This window comes from Lycorma delicatula, chromosome 1 (genome assembly GCF_047948215.1).
Source record: "Lycorma delicatula isolate Av1 chromosome 1, ASM4794821v1, whole genome shotgun sequence".
Lineage (NCBI taxonomy): Eukaryota > Metazoa > Arthropoda > Insecta > Hemiptera > Fulgoridae > Lycorma > Lycorma delicatula.
In genome coordinates, this window is record NC_134455.1 from 295,180,532 (window position 1) to 295,203,492 (window position 22,961).

The 22,961-nt window shown below is 34.6% G+C and overlaps 1 protein-coding gene across 2 annotated transcripts in view; it reads right to left on the minus strand.

Moving 5' to 3' along the window:
- LOC142333070 (adenylyl cyclase-associated protein 1-like) overlaps positions 1 to 22,714 on the minus strand; it is a 160,148-nt gene extending 137,434 nt beyond the window's left edge. The window contains exons 1-3 of one of the 2 annotated variants that reach the window (XM_075379902.1): positions 22,570 to 22,672; positions 16,479 to 16,643; positions 6,169 to 6,324 (exon numbers count right to left, since the gene is read on the minus strand). In XM_075379902.1, coding sequence (XP_075236017.1) covers positions 6,169 to 6,235 — 67 coding nt within the window. In that variant the 5' untranslated portion in view covers positions 6,236 to 6,324; positions 16,479 to 16,643; positions 22,570 to 22,672. Of the gene's footprint in view, positions 1 to 6,168; positions 6,325 to 16,478; positions 16,644 to 22,569 lie in introns of both variants that reach the window. The other variant, XM_075379898.1, reaches the window with a different exon arrangement.
- Positions 22,715 to 22,961: the final 247 nt, after the last annotated feature.

Consider the following 22,961-nt stretch of genomic DNA (forward strand, 5'->3'; position numbering starts at 1 on the left):
GACATAATACAAGACATTGCATTTCAAGTGTCAATTGAAAAACAATAATACAACAACAGACTAACATTAAATTTTATTATAAGTTAAAAATGCTACAGAAACTTTTGAAATGATTCAGACTGTTCATGGTAGTCAGGCAATGAGCTGTAAGAATATTTTCACGTGGTTTGCAAGATTTTGTGACGGCAGAAAGAGCACTGAAAATGATCCATGGCCAGGTCCATCAATAACAGTTCAAACTGAAGAAAACGTTCAAAAAGCAGCCAAAATTCTTTGAAATGATCATTGTGTGTCTGCGAGACTCATCGATAATCTCACTGGTTGAAATCCAATCTCCATCTTATTTTAAAAGAAAATTTAATAAAATGAAAGGTCTATGCTCGCTTTGTACTGCACACACTGACTGTCTGTCAAAAAAGATTACAGAGTACAGCACTGCAAAGATATGAAAAGAATGGACAATATGGATCTAAACTTCATGCCAAGAATCATAACTGGCGATGAAACATGGTGCTTTCAATATGATCCATTCACAAAGCATCAGAGCTTGCAATGCAAGAATCTAAAAGAACCCAAACCAAAGAAAGTGCGTATTCAGAAGAGCCAAATCAACACTTTGCTCACTGTTTTCTTTGATTCCAAAGGAATTATCCATCAAGAATTTGTACCAGAAGGTCAAACAGTAAACGGCGACTATTATTTTGGGATTATGAATTGTTTATTGTATAGGATTCTTTGAGTTAGACACAAATACCGCGAGCGAGGGACATGGTCTTTGTTGCGTGACAATGCACCAGCACACACAACTGCAAGATTGTACACAATTTTTTGGTTAAAAAGGCACAGTGGTGGTTAATCATCACCAAACTCACCTGATTTGGCTCCATCAATTTCTAGCTATTCCTGAAACTAAAACTGACGATGAAAGAAGAGCATTTCGACACGATTTCAGATATCCAGAAGCTTCAACCACGGTTTTGAAGGTGAATCCTGCGAATGAGTACCAGAAGTGCTTTGAACAATTTTATATTCATTTCCAGCATTGTATCAATTCACAAGGATTCTACTTTGAATAAAAAATGAAAAATAAAAATAAATCACATCTTTTACTTTATATCGCATCAGTCACCTTCCATTGAACAGACATTGTACATACCTAAAATATATGTACATATACCCTAAAAACATTTCACTCCTTTTTCGGTAGTCGTGTAATAACACAAAATCTATTAACCAAACATTTATCAAATAACAAACTAAAGTAAAATATTAATTAAAATGAGTCATTAAAACATTTGAATTAAATAAAATCACGCAAGGAAAATTTCATGTTTAAAATTCAAAAACAATAATAACAATAAAATTGTGAAAAGAAAATTTCCCAAAACCACATAAAAAAATCAAATCAAATAATATACATTAAAAGATGATTAAGATATGGAGAGTGACCCACCGAGTTAGTTTAGCAGTGAACTTGCAAATCAGTTGATTTCAAAGTCAAGGGTTCTAAGGTTCAAATCCTAGTAATGGCAGTAACTTTTGTACGGATTTGATTACTAGATCATGAATACCACTGTTCTTTGGTGGTTGAGTTTCAATTAATCACACATCTAATCTCAGGAATGGTCGCTCTAAGACTGTACAAGACAATATTTCATTTGCATTCATACATATCATCCACATTTATCCTCTGAAGTAATACCTTATGGTGGTTCTGAAGGCTAAACAGAAAAAGAATGATATGGAGTAAAAGAAAGGTTGAAAAATTAAGAAAATTTTCAAACAATTTCATTAATGAAAACATATGATTAAATCAAACACAGTAAAAGAATAAAATTATATATTTTTCAATGATGATGATTATTATTATATTAGATAGAAACACACTTTAGAAGTAGAAGATATTAGTAAAATGAATAGGCTGTTGTCATAAAGTATTGAGTCATTTTAAGCATCAAACCATTACTGACCACAGATGACTGATCACTATGCACATTTTCACTCCACTGATCTACCAGACGCAATTTCTCATCTTTCCATCATTCACAGCAATCTGAGCATATATTTCACATACCTGACAGTAAATTTTTGCCAGTTTCATAGTTTTTGTTTTTAAAAACTGGATAACAGGCAACAAAGTATGCAAAGCATATTAAATAATCAAAGTATTTAAAATAACAAATGTTTATAAATATGATAAAAAAAAATATCATTCAACAGATGAATCCTGTTAATTTCCAAAGTAGTTATTAACCTGGATCTAGAATTCTGAAGTGTGGGTTCATTTATATAAGTTACAAGACTTCACAGTAGATTTTGAAGCATAAAAAATGACAACATATGAGATAATGGATTTTAAAAACAAGTGTTGTACATGTGTGAGGTATACAGGGCAGTATCTAAACACATAATATTAAACAAACTATTTTTTTATTATGAGCATTAATTATTTAACATAATCAATAATGAGTATAGACTATTGTGAGTTATACAACCGATGTATAGGCTGGATGGATACTGTTCTTCATGCGATAGGTTTTGGCCAAGTGAGCAAATGTGTGAAAAATTTAAAAATTGTGAGATAGTTTTGACTTTAATTGGTCAGTCTGTGATCAAATAAGTGATCAGAAAAATAAGCTAGTTGTAACTTATGTGGTTTCATAAAAAAATACCCGAAGTTTTTAATTTCCCACGCTGTACAAATCCAATTGTCACATTTTTTTATTTGTTGTGTTGGTACACTTCTCCCTAACATATATTTATTTACATTGGTAATCATATAGGAAGTTTTGTTTATTGTTGGGTGTCGAAAAGGTTTTACGTGTTTTGGTATGATCAGCAATTTTTAAGTTGTAAAAAATGGAACTAGAATTTGCTTAGTGATACAAGCGTTCCCAAGAGGGCTGTGAAGACGTTGGAAAATGACAGCACCATGGACATTCCATCACACCAGCAGCTGATGATGACAACATCGAAAAAGTGAAGGAAATGATTATGGACAATCACCGAAACTATCAGAGAGGTTGCTGATGATGTTGGCATATCATCTGGGTCATGCCAAGCAATTTTTTCAGATGTTTTGGGCATGAAATGTGTGGTAGCAAAATTTGTTCCAAAATTGTTAAATTTGACCAAAAGCAGCGTCGAATGAACATTGCTCAGGAGTTGCTGAATGAAGTGAACGACAATCAAGAACTGCTCAAAACAAGTCATAACTGGTGATGAAGCATGGGTGTATTGGTATGATATTGAAACTAAGTCCCAATCATCCCAATGGAAGCTTCCTGAAGAGTGAAGACTGAAAAAAGCTCAAAGTTCAAGGTTCTGACCATTGTGTTCTTTCATTTCAATGGCTTAAGTAAGGAGTACTACCTGGAAGTTCTACACCATTTGCATTAGCAATCCAAAGAAAACATCCAGATTTATGGCGAAACAATTCATGGCAATTGCACCACAATAATGCACCGGCTCACACTTCACTGTTTGTTCGTGAATTTTTGGCCAAAAAAACATGATGCCTCAGCCTACATATTCGCTGGACATGGCCCCCTGTGACTTCTTCCTATTCCCCAAGCTGAAAAGAACTATGAGAGAATAACATTTTGCCAACATTGAAAAGATAAAACAGGATTGCTGAAGGAGCTAAACACCATACTGAAAACTGCATTCCAGAGGTGCTTCAAAGATTAGAAATGCTGGAAGTGCTTCGAAGCACTGGCACAAATGTATTATATCTGAAGGGGAGTACTTTGAAGTGACAAATCAATATTGATGAAAAAATAAAAGATTTTTTGAGAAAAACTAAAATTCCATGCATTTTTTTATCAAACATCGTATATCCTGAACAATCAAAATCCATATTATCTCCAGTAAACAAAAAAATATAGCACTGCATACAGTTTTCAATGTGTATTTCACATCTGGAATTTTAAACTCTCACAAATTGTAAGATTTTAACAAGATGCAAACATAATCTATTGATCTCATAATGGTATTTTCAATTCCCTAAAACACTGAGAAATCAATGAATATGCATGGAATGATGATCAGAGTGTTACTCAAGAAAAAAACATATGTAGAATCATTTGGAAAAGCTGTACTTGAGGGAAGATTAGGAAAAGGTCTGCTTTTATCCAAAGGCACAAAAGTCATTAGACTTTAATAAAAATCAACAAATAGGCGATAAACAATCCTTGAGTTGGCTCATAGGTATACCAGATAGAGGGAAGCACTAGTTCTTCAGGTTCCAGCAACCTCAGCATTGAACATTTAGCAGGGTGAGACCCAAATCCACAACCTCTCTGATAGTGTTTCAGCGATTGTCCATAATCGCTGAAACGATTTTTTAGTATCAGCTGCTGGTGTGCTGGAATCTCCACGGCGCTGTCATTTTCCACAGTGTTCACAGCCCTCTTGGGAACATTTGTATCACTAAGCAAATTCTTGGTTTCATTTTTTCTACAATGAATAAGAAGAAGAATGATGATAATAATGAAGAAGAGATGATGGATAAGAAGGGATGACTGGAAAAATCTACCCATCAGCATAGATTGAGGTAGTTTGCTCTCTTGGCCAGGACCCAAAAATACTTTTTTCTTTCACAGTATTCTCCATCTGAGTATTATCAAAACTACCAAAATCAATGAAGTACTTTCCACATTAATTTCAAAATTTCATCTTCATTACTGTAAACAATATATCTAAAAGAAAATCATGTTAATATATTATTCTAAACTAAAGAAGCACATTTAATATATGCTTATATGAAATTGTAGCAATGTTTTAAAGGAAATTTAGAAAATAAAAAGAATTTACTTAAAATGGCAAATATGTTATACAGAGTGATTCAAAGAAACGGGAAATTTTGAAAGTTGTGTTGGTAGCCGTGGGCGATTGGTACCACTTGATAAGTGGTGCCAGCCTCTCTAACCTAACCTGCCATTTAGTTGTCATGGATCCTTGGAGTGGTGCGCAACGTGCATTTGCTATCAAAGCGTTTTACAAAAACAATGACAGTGTAGAGAATTTTGCCGTCATTTTAATCTGGGACGGCACGACCGTGTTCCATCAGCACATGCAATTAAAACATGGATATCTAATTTCGAGGAAACTGGTTCGGCAATGAAAAAGAAACCTCCAGGCCGTGAGCAAACCGTCCGTACACCACAGAATGTTCAAGCTTTATAAGATGCTGTTACACGAAGTCCACATCAGTCAATTCGTCGTCTCTCAGCATCTTTACAATTGCATAGTACGAAGAATGTTAGTGAAGGACTTGCAATACCATCCATACAAGTTGCAGATCGTCCAGGAACTGAAACCGAACGATGCAGTTGTGCAAGTACAATTCTGTAATGTAATGCTTCAAAAGATAAATGATAACGAAGAGTTTGTTCCCGAACTGTGGATGTCAGACGAAGCGCATTTCCACCTCAGTGGATTTGTTAACAAGCAAAATTTCAGATACTGGGCACAAGAAAATCCTACGCAGCTACACCAGCGTCCGTTGTACAGCCATAAAGTGACCGTGTGGTGTGCTATGTCATCTTACAGTGTTATAGGCCCTTTTTTTTTAGGATGACAACGGTCTTGCGATTACAGTGACGTTGCCTCGTTACGTAGCCATGCTTGAAACCTTTGTTGTGGAACAACATAAGAGATTTCCGCCAATTCTTAACACAGCCTGGTTTCAACAAGACGGAGCAACGTCACATACTGCACGAATATCGATGGCAGCTGTACGCCGATTGTTTGGGCAACGTGTCATTTCACGAAATGGTGACATTAGATGGCGATTACTTTTTGCGGGGTCACCTTAAAAACAAAGTGTTCCACAGCAGACCTGCTACGACTGAAGAACTGAAGGCAAAGATCTGAGAAGCAATTGCGGAAATTCCAGTTGAGATGTTACGTCAAACCATGAACAATTTTAACGAAGAGACTTCGTGAGTGTTTACGTAGAAGAGGAGGTCACCTGCAAGATGTCATCTTTAAAAAATAAACTAAAATGTATGTATCCTAAAATGGCAACATTTGTACAATTACATGAAATAAAATTCATTTTCTAAAAAAATTTTTCATTAACGTTATTTTATTTTTTTAATTTCCCGTTTCTTTGAATCACTCTGTATTTCAACTTTTTTAAATTTAAAAATTGAACTAGCATACCTGAACTGTTGTTAGAAGACCTCTGCTCTGATTTAAATAATTCATTATAATTACGTTTTCTATCCATAAGTAAATGTAGCTGATTACTAAAATCTGTGTAAAACAACAGAAGTTGTAGTAGCAGCAGCTGACTACTAGTAACAGAGTTGCTTTATTCTGAAACAGAAAAGCATATAACTTAAAAATATTTCCAATTATTCATGAAACAGATTCAATGAAAAAGCATTAAGCAAGATTTCATTGTAATATTATTTTATTTATAACACTTGTATATTTAGATCTCAATGCATATGATACAGCACTCTACTTTTAAAATGTCCTTCCTCCTATTTTTGAGTATGTTTTTAGTGACCTAAATTTCTTAAACTCTGAAAACTCTTTTCAATAATAACCATTATGAATAATTTTTAGTTCCATCATGTTTGTTGAAATAATGCATTATTAGTACGTTATAGGTTAAACAGCAAATCCAAATGTATCCAAGTACAAAATTTAGAAAAACTGTAAAACATCAATTCTATTGAGACATAAATACAGTTTAAAAAATCAGGGGCAATTTACATATTACAGTTTAAATTAAAATGTCCAAATCTTTTGTGGATACTGCATTAAAATAAAAATTATAGCATAAATAATATTTTTTTAGAGTATTTATCTACATATTCTCATTTTTTAGAGACCTAATTGCCCTTAACAGGTTTAATAACCAATCACATTAATCAACTGACCCAATTGTAGTGGAAAACGAAACCACAAAAAACAGTTATTTACTTAACATAATACATTTAGTGTAAATGTATACAGTATTAGAGGCTATATTACAGTACCTGCGGCTTTGAATGCAACTTGTAACAATGCAACCTATATGAAGGGTTTTTTCTATTAAAAAAAAGGATTCATCAAAATCGGTCCAGTAATACCTGAATGAAGAAATTCACACGTTTCACAAACTAAAATTTTTTTTCAAAATTGCACGTTTCTTCATTTTTCGAAAAATTACATATAATATTGGGTTTATTGTACCTTCTCTACAAAAAAAGAAGAAAGAATGTAAAAAAAAATTTGTCGAAATTAGTGTAGAAAGTTTTGCATGACCGAGTAAAAAAACTTTTATAAGGAGTCAAAATTTATCTACACTTTCATTCTAAAATTTATTTACAAAATAAATAAAAAAAGGGGATTCAACGTCTGCATCATTATTCTACACAGTCACCTCCCTTCTCAATGCAATTGGTCCAATGATCCACAAGCTTGCATATTCCTTCAAAAAAGAAAGGTTTTCGATGGTCGCGAAGCCACTTTTACTCTGCTTCCTGCACGTCAGTCTGTGGAAAATCGACAACCTCATAAGGCATCCTTGACCGGCCAGACAGATAAAAGTTGGAGGGAGAAAAATCTGGGCTGTAGGGAAGGTGTTCCAGTATCTCAAAATTTAACTTGATGGTTTGAACGATGTGGCGGGCCCTGTGCGGGCGGGCGTTGTCATACAGCACTTTCTTTGACAGTGGACCTCGGCGTTTGTTACGAACCGCTGGCTTCAGATTGTTTATTAATTTTTCACTAACTCGCGCTGCTGATTGTAGTCCATTACATGCCATTTTGCGCCCCCAAAATCGGTTAATCTTCAATTTTTTCTCAACCGGAGATCCCGGGTGTTTTCACTCCATACTCTCACGATTGCAGCTCGTAGTGATGAACCCACACTTCATCACCGGCGATGAAGTGCTTAAAATCTGTCGCCTTCCTTGAAGCGATCGAATAAGCGTTGGCAGATGTCGACACGTTGGTGCAACTGCTTTCGGATCGGACAAGTACACTGCATTCATTAAAGTACATTTTTACACATAGATATTGCGCCATTTGCCTTCTGGATAAGACGCGATCGGGATCAAATTTCGCACACATGACCGTAAAAAAGAAAAAAAAGACTGTAAAAAAACTTTTTTTTAACAAATAAAGGTAATAATAGCAGCAATGATGAACAGTAGAATAATGAGAAAAGACAGAAACAGCAAAAATACAAGTAACGGGTGATCGTTCGTAAAATTGCGCAACCCAAATGGCAACAAATTGTTTTCAGAAAGCCTTTTTATTAATTTACAAAATAATATTAACATTTATAAAAAAAGTATTACTTACAAGTTTAAAATAAGTACTGGAAATGTCCACCATGATTTTCAATCCGTGGATCAACGCGTTTTCTTAAACTATATGCGACGTTTTTCAGTGTAACAGTGATATTTTATATTTTATTCATCAATATTTTATTGATGAATAAAATATTGTATCAATATTTTATTTAAGTTCATCAAGTATATGCGGGTTGTTTGTGTACACATTATCTTTCAAAAAGCCCCACAAGCAAGAATCAAAAGAATTCAGGTCCTGTGAACGAGGAGACCACCAGAAATTATCCGGTCATCGAAGAAATCGGAAAGAAACTACATACTGCTGTTCGCCGTATGTGCACTTGCTCTCTATTATTGTAGCCAGCAATCACGTTCATCAGCATATAGCAAAGCTAAAAACTGCATGATTATTTCTTGATACCGATCAGCTGTGATGATCTCCGAAAAAAAGATAGGCCCGACAATTCACCGACGAGATAAAGCACCACACCCCATTTTTTTGCGAATGTAATGGCTGTTCATCAAACACAAGTAGGTTCTCTGAAGACCATAATCTATAATTTTGACTGTTAACATATCCGCTAAGATAAAATCAAGCTTTATCGCTAAAAAAAATCCTTGTCTAGAACAGATATGTCATTTCGAATGAAACTTCTAAATCAACGACAATACTGCAATCGTTTCTTCTTACCTGGTTCTTGAAGCCGATGACTTAGGTTAATCCGTTACGGATGTAATTTTAGAACTTTAGTAGCCTTAAGAACACTTCCGTAAGATGGCCCAATCCGGTATGAAAGTTTTCGAAAACTTTTTGGAAAACGAAGAAGTGTTTCGTTTATCGTCTGCAGACTGTTGTCAGTTACAACACTTGGACGGCCCGTAGACTTACGGTCATGCACACTACCTGTATCCCCGAAAACGATTACATAAACGACATATAGTGGATTTGTTTCGCACATTAGTATCTGCAAAAGCATTTAAAAAATCTAATTGACACTTCGCGAACAATTTCAGTCAATCAGAACAATAAAGACTGTTCCTGCGTAAAAAACATTGTTGCTCGGACTAAACACAAACTGCTTGGTGCCATGTCCACTGTTACCCGGAGGAGTGATCTAGCAGTGCTACCATAACTATTCTGTCACACGAAAAATTACCCTAATTAAAATATCTCTTACAAATTTAACTGTCATTCCTTTCTTCCTTTTTCCTGTTTAGCCTCAGGTAACTACCGTTTAGATAATTCTTCAGAGGGTGAATGAGGATGATATGTATGAGTGTAAATGAAGTGTAGTCTTGTACATTCTCAGTTCGACCATTCCTGAGATGTGTGGTTAATTGAAACCCAACCACCAAAGAACACCGGTATCCACGATCTAGTATTCAAATCTGTGTAAAAATAACTGGCTACTTGAATGCTGTAACTCTCGACTTCCAAATCAGCTGATTTCGGAAATTGCGTTATCCACTAGACCAACCCGGTGGGTTAACTGTCATTCCTATAAAGCAGAAAAATTGGGTTGCACGACTTTACGATCACGTGCAGTTGCGGATGATTGGTTAGGTGCCAAAATGAAATTGTATGTAGCAGTTGAGGTGTTTTGTGAACAATTTTTTTAACAGCCGCTACAACAGCAACAAGGATCAAGGTGAAATGTCTTATAGTTATGTTAAATTGTGACAAGATGTCTGGTGTTGTTGTAATGTCTTATTTTGGGATTTTTGACAATATTTTCAATAACAACTTACATGCTTTTATTAGTTACTACTACAATATCTTTCATAAGCTGGAATTCCAGCATTTTTTTGAGGGTGAAAAACGTCTACGCGTTATCATCGCCCGGATTTTTTTTTAATGGAAAAAAAATTTCCAGCGATGCTAAAAATTATGAATATTATTATTTTTTATATAGAAACAATTAAAATTCATAACGAAATTATTATTTTATTATATATGTTGTCAGAAGTCATACATTGTTTACTGTTATCAAATTTACGATTAAATTACTCATGCGTTCCGAACCAAATTGGAGTATTGTAAGTAATAACTTTTGTAAATACCAATATATACATACTTCACTTCTTTATAAAACTTACATGTACAAAACTTTTAGAGATTGTACGTAGAATATTTTAAACCACATACTGCCAAAAGTTGCTGGACCGATAATTGAATCCCATTATCTCAACTACATTATCTCGACTTAGATGTAAAAAAAAAAATGTTTAAACCAAATATAAAACTTTCGTTGAATGGAAATTAGTTTAAACAAAGTACAGATTTTCACAACTACAAGAATTTTTAAAGTATCCAGTTAAATGTATTTAAATAAATCTCATTAATAAAAATTACAGATGTAAAATAATTGTTGCCTGAAAAATAAATGTCAAACATCCTGTTATACTATGATTTAAAAAATAATAATAATAATATTAAATTCATTCGTGAACTGAAAACAAACAAGTTTTGAATCACAAAATACATCATATACTTTGAACAATTTTTGTCCAAAGAATATAATTGACATAAAAACTGCTGAGGGTAATAATTATACAATGAGAATTTCGCTTGTTAACAAAATAAGTACCATGTTATATTTAATTATAGTTGAATATTATAGTAGTGCATCCTCATATAAAAAAATAAATATCAATCTGTCATGGATGATATAAGTTTTTTAAACATTGTAATAAATAGGCGTTTGAAAAGAACGCATCAAAAGATTCCGTATCATGCCGTGTGAATACTGATGATGAGTTTTTTAAATCGAAAAATTTGACAGTAAACGTTTCGGAAAGTTTACATTCAATGTCTACATAACTGCCAAGAAATGTAAATCCTAACAATTCGCGTTTAACAATTCACCGCCATCATCGGAGAAACCGCTATGCTACAAAAGTGACTTAGCGTTCACATCCGCACCAATAGGGGATTGGACTAGTACCAGAGAATCGAATGATGTTATCCCAGATTTCAAGATGGCAGTCAGCAGGATCTCTATATTAAAAATATGAACTTGCAACATACAGAGGCAAGTTCCGGCGGCCGTGAGGAAATTGCGAAGAAGCTGGGAGACCGAGGGATTTGGGATGCGGTTTCGAGCCGGGCCAGTACCGGAGCGGAACGGTGATCCCAATGCACCGGATCTAAATTTCGTTCAGTTGCCCATCTCCCGTCTGTGGAAGAGGCTGCAGAGCCTCGCGATGGAAGCATGGCAGCTGGAATTGGACACCACGACTAAGAGAAGATCCCTGTACAAGTTTATACGGGATCTGAAAAAATGGTATGTCTCAAGTTCGTTTTTAAGGGCAAACCGTGCTCAGGTGCTCACAAACCATGTTAATTTGAACCAATATCTGTTTCGGTTCCGCCTGGCAGCTGATGAGCTGTGCGTCTGCGGGGAGGTCCGCTCGCGCTGTTAGGCAAGCTCTAGGAGCTATTTAGGATACTGGTCGTTAAACTGTTCGAGGCTCAGTTGCCGTTAGTGGCACAGATATTCGATCTTATGCTTTAGGGCGACCAAATAATGCCAAGCAAATCAAATTATCTGGCGGCAGACCCGGCAATGTGATCGAAGAGATGCTGTGGAATCCGATATACCTTACTTTCTTTTTCCGTTTAGCCTCCGGAATCCGATATACCTGCCAGTCACCAAAACTTCTATTGGCGATCGTCAAATCTACGCAACGAGCTTGTAAGTTTGCGACTGGAATTGAGGAAATAGCGATCGTAAAAATTGGTTTTTCAAAATTTACTGATTTAAGAACTAAATTTTGTGTTCTGGCTGGTAGGTCAGGAACTCACGCTCTCTCTTCCCCTCCGTCCTTCTCGCTCTCTCTCTGTATGTGTGTGTGTGTCATCCACCAAAATGTAAAACTCAAGAAAAATATTTGCTCTAAAAATGAAATTTGATTATAAAATTCAGCTTTAAACCATGGTATGTGATATAGAAAATGAAACGCGCATGCTGTGACAGCATGCGCGTTCTTTCACACTGTGACAGTGTGAAAGATGTCCAGGCACTAATGAAGTGCTCAGATTACTGTACGAGTTAGAGCATAAATAGGTTTTGTTGCGAGAGGACGTAGTCTATATCGCTCCGTGTTTTCGTTTATATTTTGGTTTGATTTTTAGGATTTTTGTACTGGATTGGACGTTTGGCAAGTGCGGTGGTTTTTTATTGGTTGCGTTTCGTATATCTGAAGATTTTTGGTCAACGGACAGCCTTTTAGTGTTTTTTTTTTTTTTTGTATTTTTATAACTTTATTGCCGTAAGGCAATAAGGTTTGAATTTGCTTGTTTTTTGTATACAGGTCTGTGTGTGTTGCAGTGGACAATTGGGAATCTATTTCTTAAAGAGTGAAATAAGAGTTAGACGTCGTTATCTTTAATTTCAGTTTAATTTTAGTTTTAAAGTGGTCACCTTAATTTGATAACTACGATTATTATAGCTTTGTTTATTAAGCTATTGTTATCGGGAGTATTACTATTTGTAATTACATTGAAGTTACGTATATTGAATTTATTTATTCTGATTGTTTTATCTGTTTTATACAGGGTGTCTGATCATATCGTGTGAGGCCTAAAATTACGCGTTTTTTGGCCCCAAGCACATCTATCGGGCTAATTTCACGCTCACCCCTACCATACAGCGGCATGGACCCCGAGAACCCTTTAGGACCTCCAAGGTTCTGGAACTCTTCTGTACGGATGTCAATGTGGGGAACCGATCCCAGCGACGACAGACGACGAGAAAGTCGTGGTAGTTGAAGTTGTGCCGGCCAAGGTGGTTAAAGAAGGTAAAGAAGAAACCAGAAGAAAAATGACCGCAAACGAAAGCAGCTTCCCCGTGAAGACGAGCGGAAAATGGACAATGAACTGACTTCCCTTATTGGGAATCTTGAGGAGATTATTGGGGGTCTTCCAAAAAACCATAGACAAGAATACCAAGCTAGAAATCAAACAGTTACATGTGGATATGGCTCGCTTGGTCGAGCAGATTGCAGCTTATAAAGCAGAAGAAAATTGAGTTCAGTAAGGGAACTAGGGCCAAATTTCGTTGTTGCGAACATTTTTAATGGTATTTATTTATTCAATTGCCTCGAATATTATGAGATATTTTCGCACAAATTAACTCTATAAAGTGTAGAACTAGGCGCGGGGTTCATGCTTCCGCGAACTCGGTTAAATAGTTGAGAGGCCAACGATGTAGGACATTCAAGATATCCGGATGAGGCCTGCAACGAAGAGTTATACATCAGTGATGTGTCTACCAAGGCATTTACATCGGTGGCATCCCAACGAGGCCTGGCTTATTACTATCAGGGCTAGAGACGTAGAGGGAGGGGGAAGGGGGAGGCAACCGGAAGCGCCACAAGGCGGGTCTTTCCCTACGGAGTTGGAATAACCGTTGTGAAAATCTCTGGTCCCTTAAATGCGTCGAGATTACTGTGGCTTTTTGGTTTGCAATTGGTGTTTTTGGCTATTCGGATACGTGTGTACCTTTCGATAGTTTCAAGGCGTACTGATTGCATACTGCGGCTGCTGTTCAGCATCATTTATATAGAATTGTCACTTGTTCCTCATCTGCGGCGTATAAGGCACAGATTTCTGCGACATGTACCAGCCTCACCGCGGCGAAACAGAGGCAACGACTTCTGGTCGTAAGCCTCCGTTACGAGTAAGGGAATACTCCCTAGTCCTACTTTCTGTCTTTTCATAATGAGGGCAGTAATCCGTGGTTGTATTATTAAACTGCTCCAGAAGCGGCTAAGAGGTACGAAGAGTGACAGGAGAATATCTCAGGTCTCCAGTTGCCCGTACTTGCTGTGGGCAGTCGTCACACCAGTGGGCTTGCCCAAACTTCCAGTAGGAGAAAGACAGCTAGTTTCAATTCATGAGTAGGCAGGACAGATTATCATAATGAATTAAAAAAAATAATGCCATACTTTTACGGCGTACATTATATATATATATTTGTTATAACTTGTTTGGCTGGTAGTATTTGCAGCACGATATAAACAAGTTAAATTTACTTATAGGATCATACATATGAATCTAAAGTAATTATGCTACGAACCTGTACTCCGTAACCTGTTCGATGAATGCTATAATGAAATAGAAAAGTTTATCTAAACCTATACACAATATTTGCTTATACACAATGTTTGCTTGGCATTTCTCCCGCCACCACACCATTCGGTCGCCCTAACATATAGGACCGAATATCTATACCACTAACACCAACTGAACCTCGAACAGTTTAGCGACCAGTATCCTAAATAGCTCCTAGAGCTTACCTAACAGCGTGAGCGGATTAAGCGCGGTGCCATACACCACCGGCTTACGTAACCCAACCGCTCACTTGTCATATATTTACTAAAGTGGGTAGGCGCACCCCGTCAACTACTAAAAATATATATGATATCCATAAATTAAAATTTACTTCGACTAGACCGCAATTCGCTTTCACGCCTAGGTCGCTGAATGCCAGCAAGTACCTGTCTACCATATTAAAGCGCCTGGAGCCTTAATTGGCTGGTGGTCAGCCACATATTTCTGGGTTAACTTCCGACAGCAGTGCGGTAGGAGTCTTTCCCTTAAGTAAACTACTGATGTCGGATGAACATAGCAACCGCATCAAGGAACTCCCATACAGTCCGACAATGCGTCTCTCACCACATTGACTCGCCGCTTGTGAGTGGCCAAGTGAGGGGGAGTAGCCCCCCTGACCACCAAGTTCCAGGGTGGCTCGGTCTCTGACACCCCTCCAAGAACAGGGCAGTCAAACATTAGGTGTTCATTTGACTGGACCTCCCCGCAGACGCACAGCTCATCAGCTGCCAGGCCGAACCGAAACAGATATTAGTTCAAATTAACATGGTTGGTGAGCACCTGGGCACCCGTTGCCCTTCAAAACGAACTCGAGGCATACCATACCCCCACATCCCGTATAAACTTGTACAGGGATCTTCCCTTAGTCGTGGTATCTTATTCCAGCTGCCATGCTTCCATCGCGAGGCTCTTCAGACTCTTCCGTAGCTAAGGATACAATAAATTATTTGGAACCAGATAGTTATTTGCAATTCACATTCGACTGTTGTCTTATCGGTGTTAATATTTATCATTTAGAAGAGGCATTAAATGCGTTAAATCGTCATATGAAATGGAAAGAAAAGCTAAAGATGAACGTAGAAATTGAATGGTATGTGAATGAACCAGACACTAACTGCGAAAAAGTAATCCACGACGTTACCGAAATTAATCGCCTCGAATATATTCCACCGATAGATGGATTACTTGTAACATATGTACAGAAACTATCTTGCAATCTGTAATGTAGAGCGGAATGGAATTTCGATACATGACATATATCCGACATTTTCGGGCCAACGAAGTGGAAGTTAATACACGAAGTATTAAAAGAGTAATGCGCAAACACCTATCTAACTAGCTAATATAGTGAACTAGTTGCTATCGAAAATATTGGCAGTATTATATTATCATTACTAAATTGTTATAAATATTGTCAAAAATCTCAAAAGACACTACAACACCAGACACAATTTAACATTCAATGTAAGATATTTCCCCTTAACCCTTGTTACTGTTGCAGCGGCTGCTAATAAAAAAATCAATTCACAAAACCAGTACCTCAACTGCCACACACAACTGCGTTTTGGCACCTAAACAATCATCCACAACTACTAGTATAAAGTTGATGTGTGTGTCACAACATATAAAAAGGAGATTTTTACAATCTTTATTTGACTGCATCAATAATGGATTCAAATGACTAGAGGCTCCAACGGTTAAATCTGAATCCAAGCTGATGATAGCAATAGACCACACAGTTAAATCATCACATGAAATGAATTAAGTGAATATTTAGATTATTTAGTACCATTTTGATATTATAAAATAAACATCTAGAACACAATTTATATGTCGAATGTAGAACTGAGATTTTCCAAGAATATGCAGTCGTCAAGATAATTCACGGTATATAAACAAAACTGCTAACTTTTGATGACATATCAAACTTTAAAATAAGAAATGCAACATTATATGTATAAAATTCAGATAACACGAAATTTTTTCTCGATTTTGTTTACCATTTCATATACAAACTGTGTATAAGGTGATGAAATTAATAAACCATACTCATCTGCTAACCTTACCAGTAAGACATAAAAAGATGTAATGGCCTTAATTGAGCTTTTTTGTTGAGTAACTGTGTGATTAGAGAGATTTGGGGATGAATCAAGAAAGACATCCAATTCCTGAATCCAGTTGAAACAGTAGACTACACTGATTCAAATGTAATACTAACAAGGAAGTTCATCCTAGAAAATAATAAAATAGAATATTCAGAAAAAATGAAACGATTTATTTTTAACAAACCGCTGATAAAAATACCATCAATTAAACAATCTGTCTTATGTGTCAATGTGTCTTAATTGCAGTGTAAAAACTGAAATAATTTTTTTTTAATTCAAAATGGATGAATATAGTGATATTTTCAGATAATTACAATCAATCATTACTTTTTTTTAACGCAGTATTTAAAATTTAACATTTATTTAAATTAAAATTACAAATTTATATACCACTGAAATGCTTACATATCATATATACATAACCACCACTTAGTTTTCATTTGAAAATAAAAAATTATTAAAAAACATTAGAATTGTAAAAAAATATCTTGTGGTAAATTCCATCATTCAATAAACCAAAAATTCAAAATTCTGCTAGTTCTATCTATTAGTATACCAATAAAATAATACAAGCTGAAAATTTTACAGCTAACCACAGGTACAATGGATGAGTTGCTTGTTTCAAATAAAGAATAATATTGTAAAAAAAAAAGAAAAAAACAGGAGTAAACTATTTATTTATTTAAAACTAATAGGAGTAATTTATAAAGCAATTGAAGCAAGATAAAATTTAAAAAATAAAAAAAAAACAATAGATGCACAAACATACTCATTTAATATATGCAAATATTAAAGGCAGCAGAAAGTTAAAAGTTTATTGTGCAATATAAAGTCAACAAAGCCTGAGTGTTAAAAACATTACAGCTTTCTTAAATGTATTTATTCATGAAATAAAAAGGCAGAGATGGTATCACAAATCTTTATATAATGAAATTTACAAACTCGATAACGTACTAGTAAAACAAAGCTGTTGATCGATATATGTATGTCCTGTCCATCCCAAAGTACAAATTTAAGCATTATAAAATTTGTTTTTTTAATGTGGAAAGTTACATCCATATCCAATAATGAGATACATAAACTCATTAACTTTAGAAAAATTGTCAGATACAAAAAACGTGTCAAATTGACTAAGGATATCAATATTCCATATACTTATATATAATGAAGCAAACTTAGTACGTCAACCTGATCAAGTTTCTTTCCACTATCACACCGGTTAAATGCCAAGAATGATTTAATATTATTGGTAATCTGAAATAACGATTGTCACAATAAATTTTATATTATTAATGTCAAAATTTTAATAAAAGCAACTGTTCTGAAAACTCATCAGGTATGTGGAACCTCTTTGTAATAAATTGCAACTGATCATGCAAATTTGTTAGCTTTAACTGAAAACTATAAGTTACTTAAGGCTTTCAAAAATCCAGCAATGAATTGCATAATTTTCCCAGCTATACCATTTCAGTTAGGTAATTCATTTTTAAAAAACTTTCTGAAATTTTTAAAAATTTGGGTGCTCTCTTATCAGGAGAGAGGTATTAAGTAGTGATTTTATTGTTTAACAAAATACATTTTGGGCATTAAAAATTTTAAATTGCAAAAAAATTTTCATTTTGGGGCATCCAGCTCAAAAGGAAACATTTGAGTAAAATTAATTTTTAAGAAAATGAGCCCTAAATGGCAATAATAATATTTATTTTTAAATAATACAAGGATATAACCATAATTCTAAATAAATTAAGTTGCAATTTTCTGGGAAAGGGGTGAAAAGCTTTTGCTAATTTTTTTTCTTCAAGAAATATAATAAAAACTATCAAAAGCATGCAATTTTTACATTTTAAGTGGAATGAGTAGCTTGCACGATGGATTTAAACTAAAAAAATATTTACAGAAATGTTTTTGATATTTAAATTAAAAAATATTTTCTGTTACCACAAACCTTTGGAACATACTAGATTGTGGATACTGGTTTCTTTGGTGGTTGGGTTTCAATTAACCACACATTCAGGAATGGTCGACTTGACACTGAACAAGACATCATTTACATCCATACTTAGTCTCATTCATCCTCTGAAATAATACCTTACAGTGGTTGCGGAGCCGAAAAGAGAAAAAGAGAGATAGGTTCAAATCCCAGTCATGCATTGAATTTTTGATACACTACAAATTTTCAAGTTCATATTCCCACATACAAGCTAATTTGTAAGCTTCTGTGTTAAATTAATTCATAGGTTAAAAAGAACCACAATTTGAGCTACTTTATTTCCAGAACATTTACAAAAAAAAAAATTGCATCATAAATTGTGCTAAAAAAAAGTTCATAATATATTTCCTTGAGAAATACGACTATAGTGATACAAGAAAAAAAATTAAATTATGCATTTTAATAATTGTTCTTTTTTTGTTAATATTTATTAACATATGTAATATCTATTAGTAAGGATTTTGTTTGAAAAAGAAGCTTAATATACCATTTTAATGGTGTTTATTAAGTTTATTGTTTCATTTTGTTTATTTTAATTAGTAAATGCTTGCATCATTTCTACTATTCTTATTGACATCATCGACATTTATGTAGTTGTATTCCAAAAAAATAATACTATGTATAGCAAGTTAAGTTTAGTAAGTACAAGGAAAAGCCAAACAACAACCTTACAAGTGGACTGTAAATTTGAAATATTGTGCCACTGTTCATCAGTTGGTCACATTAATATTCATAGTTTATTAAGAGTGGTCAACACTTTGCAGTATAATGCCATAATCCAATAGTACAATGCAGCAGTACTATAAAAATTGTAGCTAGTTTGGCTAAAACACCAAAAAGGAACAGCAAATCCTTTAAGTTCATTTTCAGTACTTTTTTCTTTCATATTTTGAGTAGTGAAAGAAGGTAACACTTATCAATTCAATGAATGGAAAGTTCAGTAATCTGTCACTAGAGTATGAGTGGACAAGAACTGCCTAAACAGATTAGTTCCATCACAGAACAACAAAATGATACATGTTTTAGTAAAGTTGCCATCTTTAAATTAATGTGCCATCACTGTGTTGTATTTTGTTATCATGCTGCCAATCTTCATCCAACAGTTCTACTATCAGAAACTTGCACGACAATTGTGACATTTTTCAAATTTTTAAAACACTGATGAGGTTTTCACTTCAATCTGGCATATCTTCACAGTGTAACAAATACCTCAACTCTTTTAGCCACACAGAACTGGTGAATGCTATGTTTAAATTTTTTAATGTTTAAGCCATTCAATTGTTAGTCAATGACAAAAAACTGATATGATTGCTATTGTCAAACAGAATGAGATTGTACCACTTAATGTATATTTTTATGAATATTTTCAAAAGGCTTTCAAATTTGTTTTGGAAAATTACCATCTTAACTAGATAAATTCTTCAACTTTCATTATATAAAACCATTTTAATTTTCTAGTCTATGCAAGTCACAAAAGGGGAAAATTCAGTGGCACAATCTAACCCACATTTCAGGATGAGTTTGTAGTGCACAAATCTTCAGCTGATTTTGAGCTGGGATTAGAATTGCTTTATTACAACTATGAATCATAAAAATACTTTAATAGTTAATAAAAAATTTAATCTATGGAGTAATAATCATATTAGAGTCATCAATAAAGTAAACCACAAATTATAATTACACTACCGCCAATAATATAAGCAATTACTGAAAACAAGTACAGAACTTATAAAAAATTGAAATACATAATTGTAAAATATAATGATACATATACTAATAAAAAAATATTCAAGCAAGTCTTTACAACACTCAACAAAATAAATTGTAAACTTAAACTTTTCATATTTTTAATCAACCAAGAACAGCCCTCTTCTTGATATCTGTTTTGGATGAGGAAGCTTCCTTATTTATAATAGCTTCTGTTGTGTGCCAGATTTCATATTTGTTATCTGGTTACTTCCAGTATTTACCATTCTTGTTCATAGCATTTATTTTATCATAAAGAGTCATCAGTTGCTGTTAATTGTCCAAGGGTAAACTGTTTATCATATATAAACACCACAGTCTCCTATACGAATATCTTTCAACTGAAATTCAGGTTTATCACCGCTTTCTTTACTCAGTTTCAATTTTTCTGTACTGTCTGACTGAAATTCACTTGCATCATCAGCATTTTCCAAATCTGACTCAATTAAATCTTCTATACTGTTAATATTGTAAATCTTCAGCCTCTGAATCACTGCACTGCTAATAGTATGTGATTTATCTTTATTTTTCTGCTTTTTACAACCTGCTCTAGATTTACCAGTACCAGTACTTGGCTCCATCTCGTCTACACTGTCCAAAAAATCCTCTTCACAAACACTCTTTACTGGTGGTACATTTATTTTCCTCGTTCTCTTCCTCCCTGCTCCTTGTACTTCGTAAAAATACCAGTGTGATTACTAACATCATCAAAACTATCAGATAGAGATAAGCGCTATCTAAAGATAAGCGAGGGAATGTAGATCAAATGCTGGCACAATACCCACCTAACAGAAAAGCTGACAACACAGTTGTAGGACTTTCCTGTCAAGCAGCTTTTTTCTGATACACGGCATACACACACAACTTAATTTAAAATATTTATAATTTTCTTTAAATTTAATATTTCTTGTTTATTTAATTCAATGATTCTAACTAAAGCATGCAAAGATACTGTATTTCATTTGTGCGGGTGCAGCGGTACTAGTACTAGTATTAGTACCATTGGTACTAATTTTACCAATTTAAATATTATTCATATATTTAATTGTACCACTCGCCTGTGACATTACAATATAGCAAACAACTACAGTAGATTTCGAAGTAGAAAGTTCTAAGGTTCAAATGCTACTAAATGCAGTTACTTTTATATGGATTTGAATACTAGATCATGGATACTGGTGTTCTTTGATAGGGTTTCAATTAACCACACACCTCAGGAATGGTCGACCTCAGACTGAACAAGACTAAATTTCATTTACATTCGTACACATCATCCTCATAAGTAATAGCACACAGTGATTCCGGAGGCTGAACAGAAAAAAGAAAAAGAGAGAGACGATTGCAGCTGTATGTCAGTGCTACACTAGGGCTCCTTGTGGTATGGGGGGAACTAATAATACACCATACCCACTTGCTTATTAGAGCATTTTTTGGGGTGGAGGTGCGATTAATCGAAAAATGTTTTTGGAAACATTATTTAACTGCAAACAAATATGCGTAATTAAACTAAGACCTTAACTGGGCGAAATCTTGAGATACTGAGGGTAATCTTGCTCTAGTCTCGCCACTTTTAGCAGTTAAGTTGAAAATTTAATGGAATTAATTCTAACACATAGAAGTAATGTGACTAAGTTTGGTCAAAATCGGTCGAGTAGTTCTGCAGACATTGGGTATGAAACACCGAACACAACACCTAAATGCGAACATTTCCACCCGGTTTTTGTGTTTTTTGGGTTCTTTAGGTGTCAAAACCGCATATACCCAAATTGGACCTATTATGTTATTTTCCCTTCTAAATCTACAGCTCTGCTGTAGCGCTAGGCGTTTTAACTCACTTTTTTGAAGCTCCACGAACATAAAACTTCTTAGCTTGAATTTCTTGCAACGCTTTTGGTACACTTCATCTGTGTAGTTTTTAGGCGGGTTGCTTGCAAGCTTCCGTACATATTGACGGTTATGGAATATTCTTCAGTGTAAAGCAAACAAAAAAAATACAAATTTCTTTAGTTTATTAATAACTTTTGCTTTTTAATGTGTAATCAATTTCGTTGATTTCTGTATGATAATATTGAAATTCTTTGAAATAACTGATATGTATCTATTAACAAAATTATTATGATAAAGTTTGTTTAATGATTTTCTTGCGGGAACACAAACAAGGGTGGCATATGTTACGCCAAAACCGTGAGACATTAAGCAGCCCATAGATCGTCATTAAAAGTGCAAAAGGTACATAAACAAAATAATATTTAACAAATTTTACTGTTTTACACATCAAAATAATCAAAACTAAATTAAATAAAAAGTGGTACTTACAACGTTTTATTCCTCCAAAAAAAACCTCTTGCACAACGAATGTTTTCAGGTTAACCTGAAAAGTAAACCACGAAATTGCGGCAATTAGAGTTGGGCTAGACAGCCACCAGAGTGAAGCACATGCAGGAGCTTGGACTTGACAACAACACCATGCACAATGCACATATAACACAGAGAGAACTTCAAAAATACGATTTTGTACAATTTCACTCCGTGGAGCATATCTCATCCAGTTTGACGGTACAGCTTATAGTAGTGCTTTTCACCTGTGTAGCTCCACGACCGTCGAAATGTAAGAAAAATATATTTAAAAAAATTCGCGACCCCCAAACCCAACCCAATGAAATCTAGATAAAACTATTATTTAGCTGTGTTGATAGTGACGGGTACAA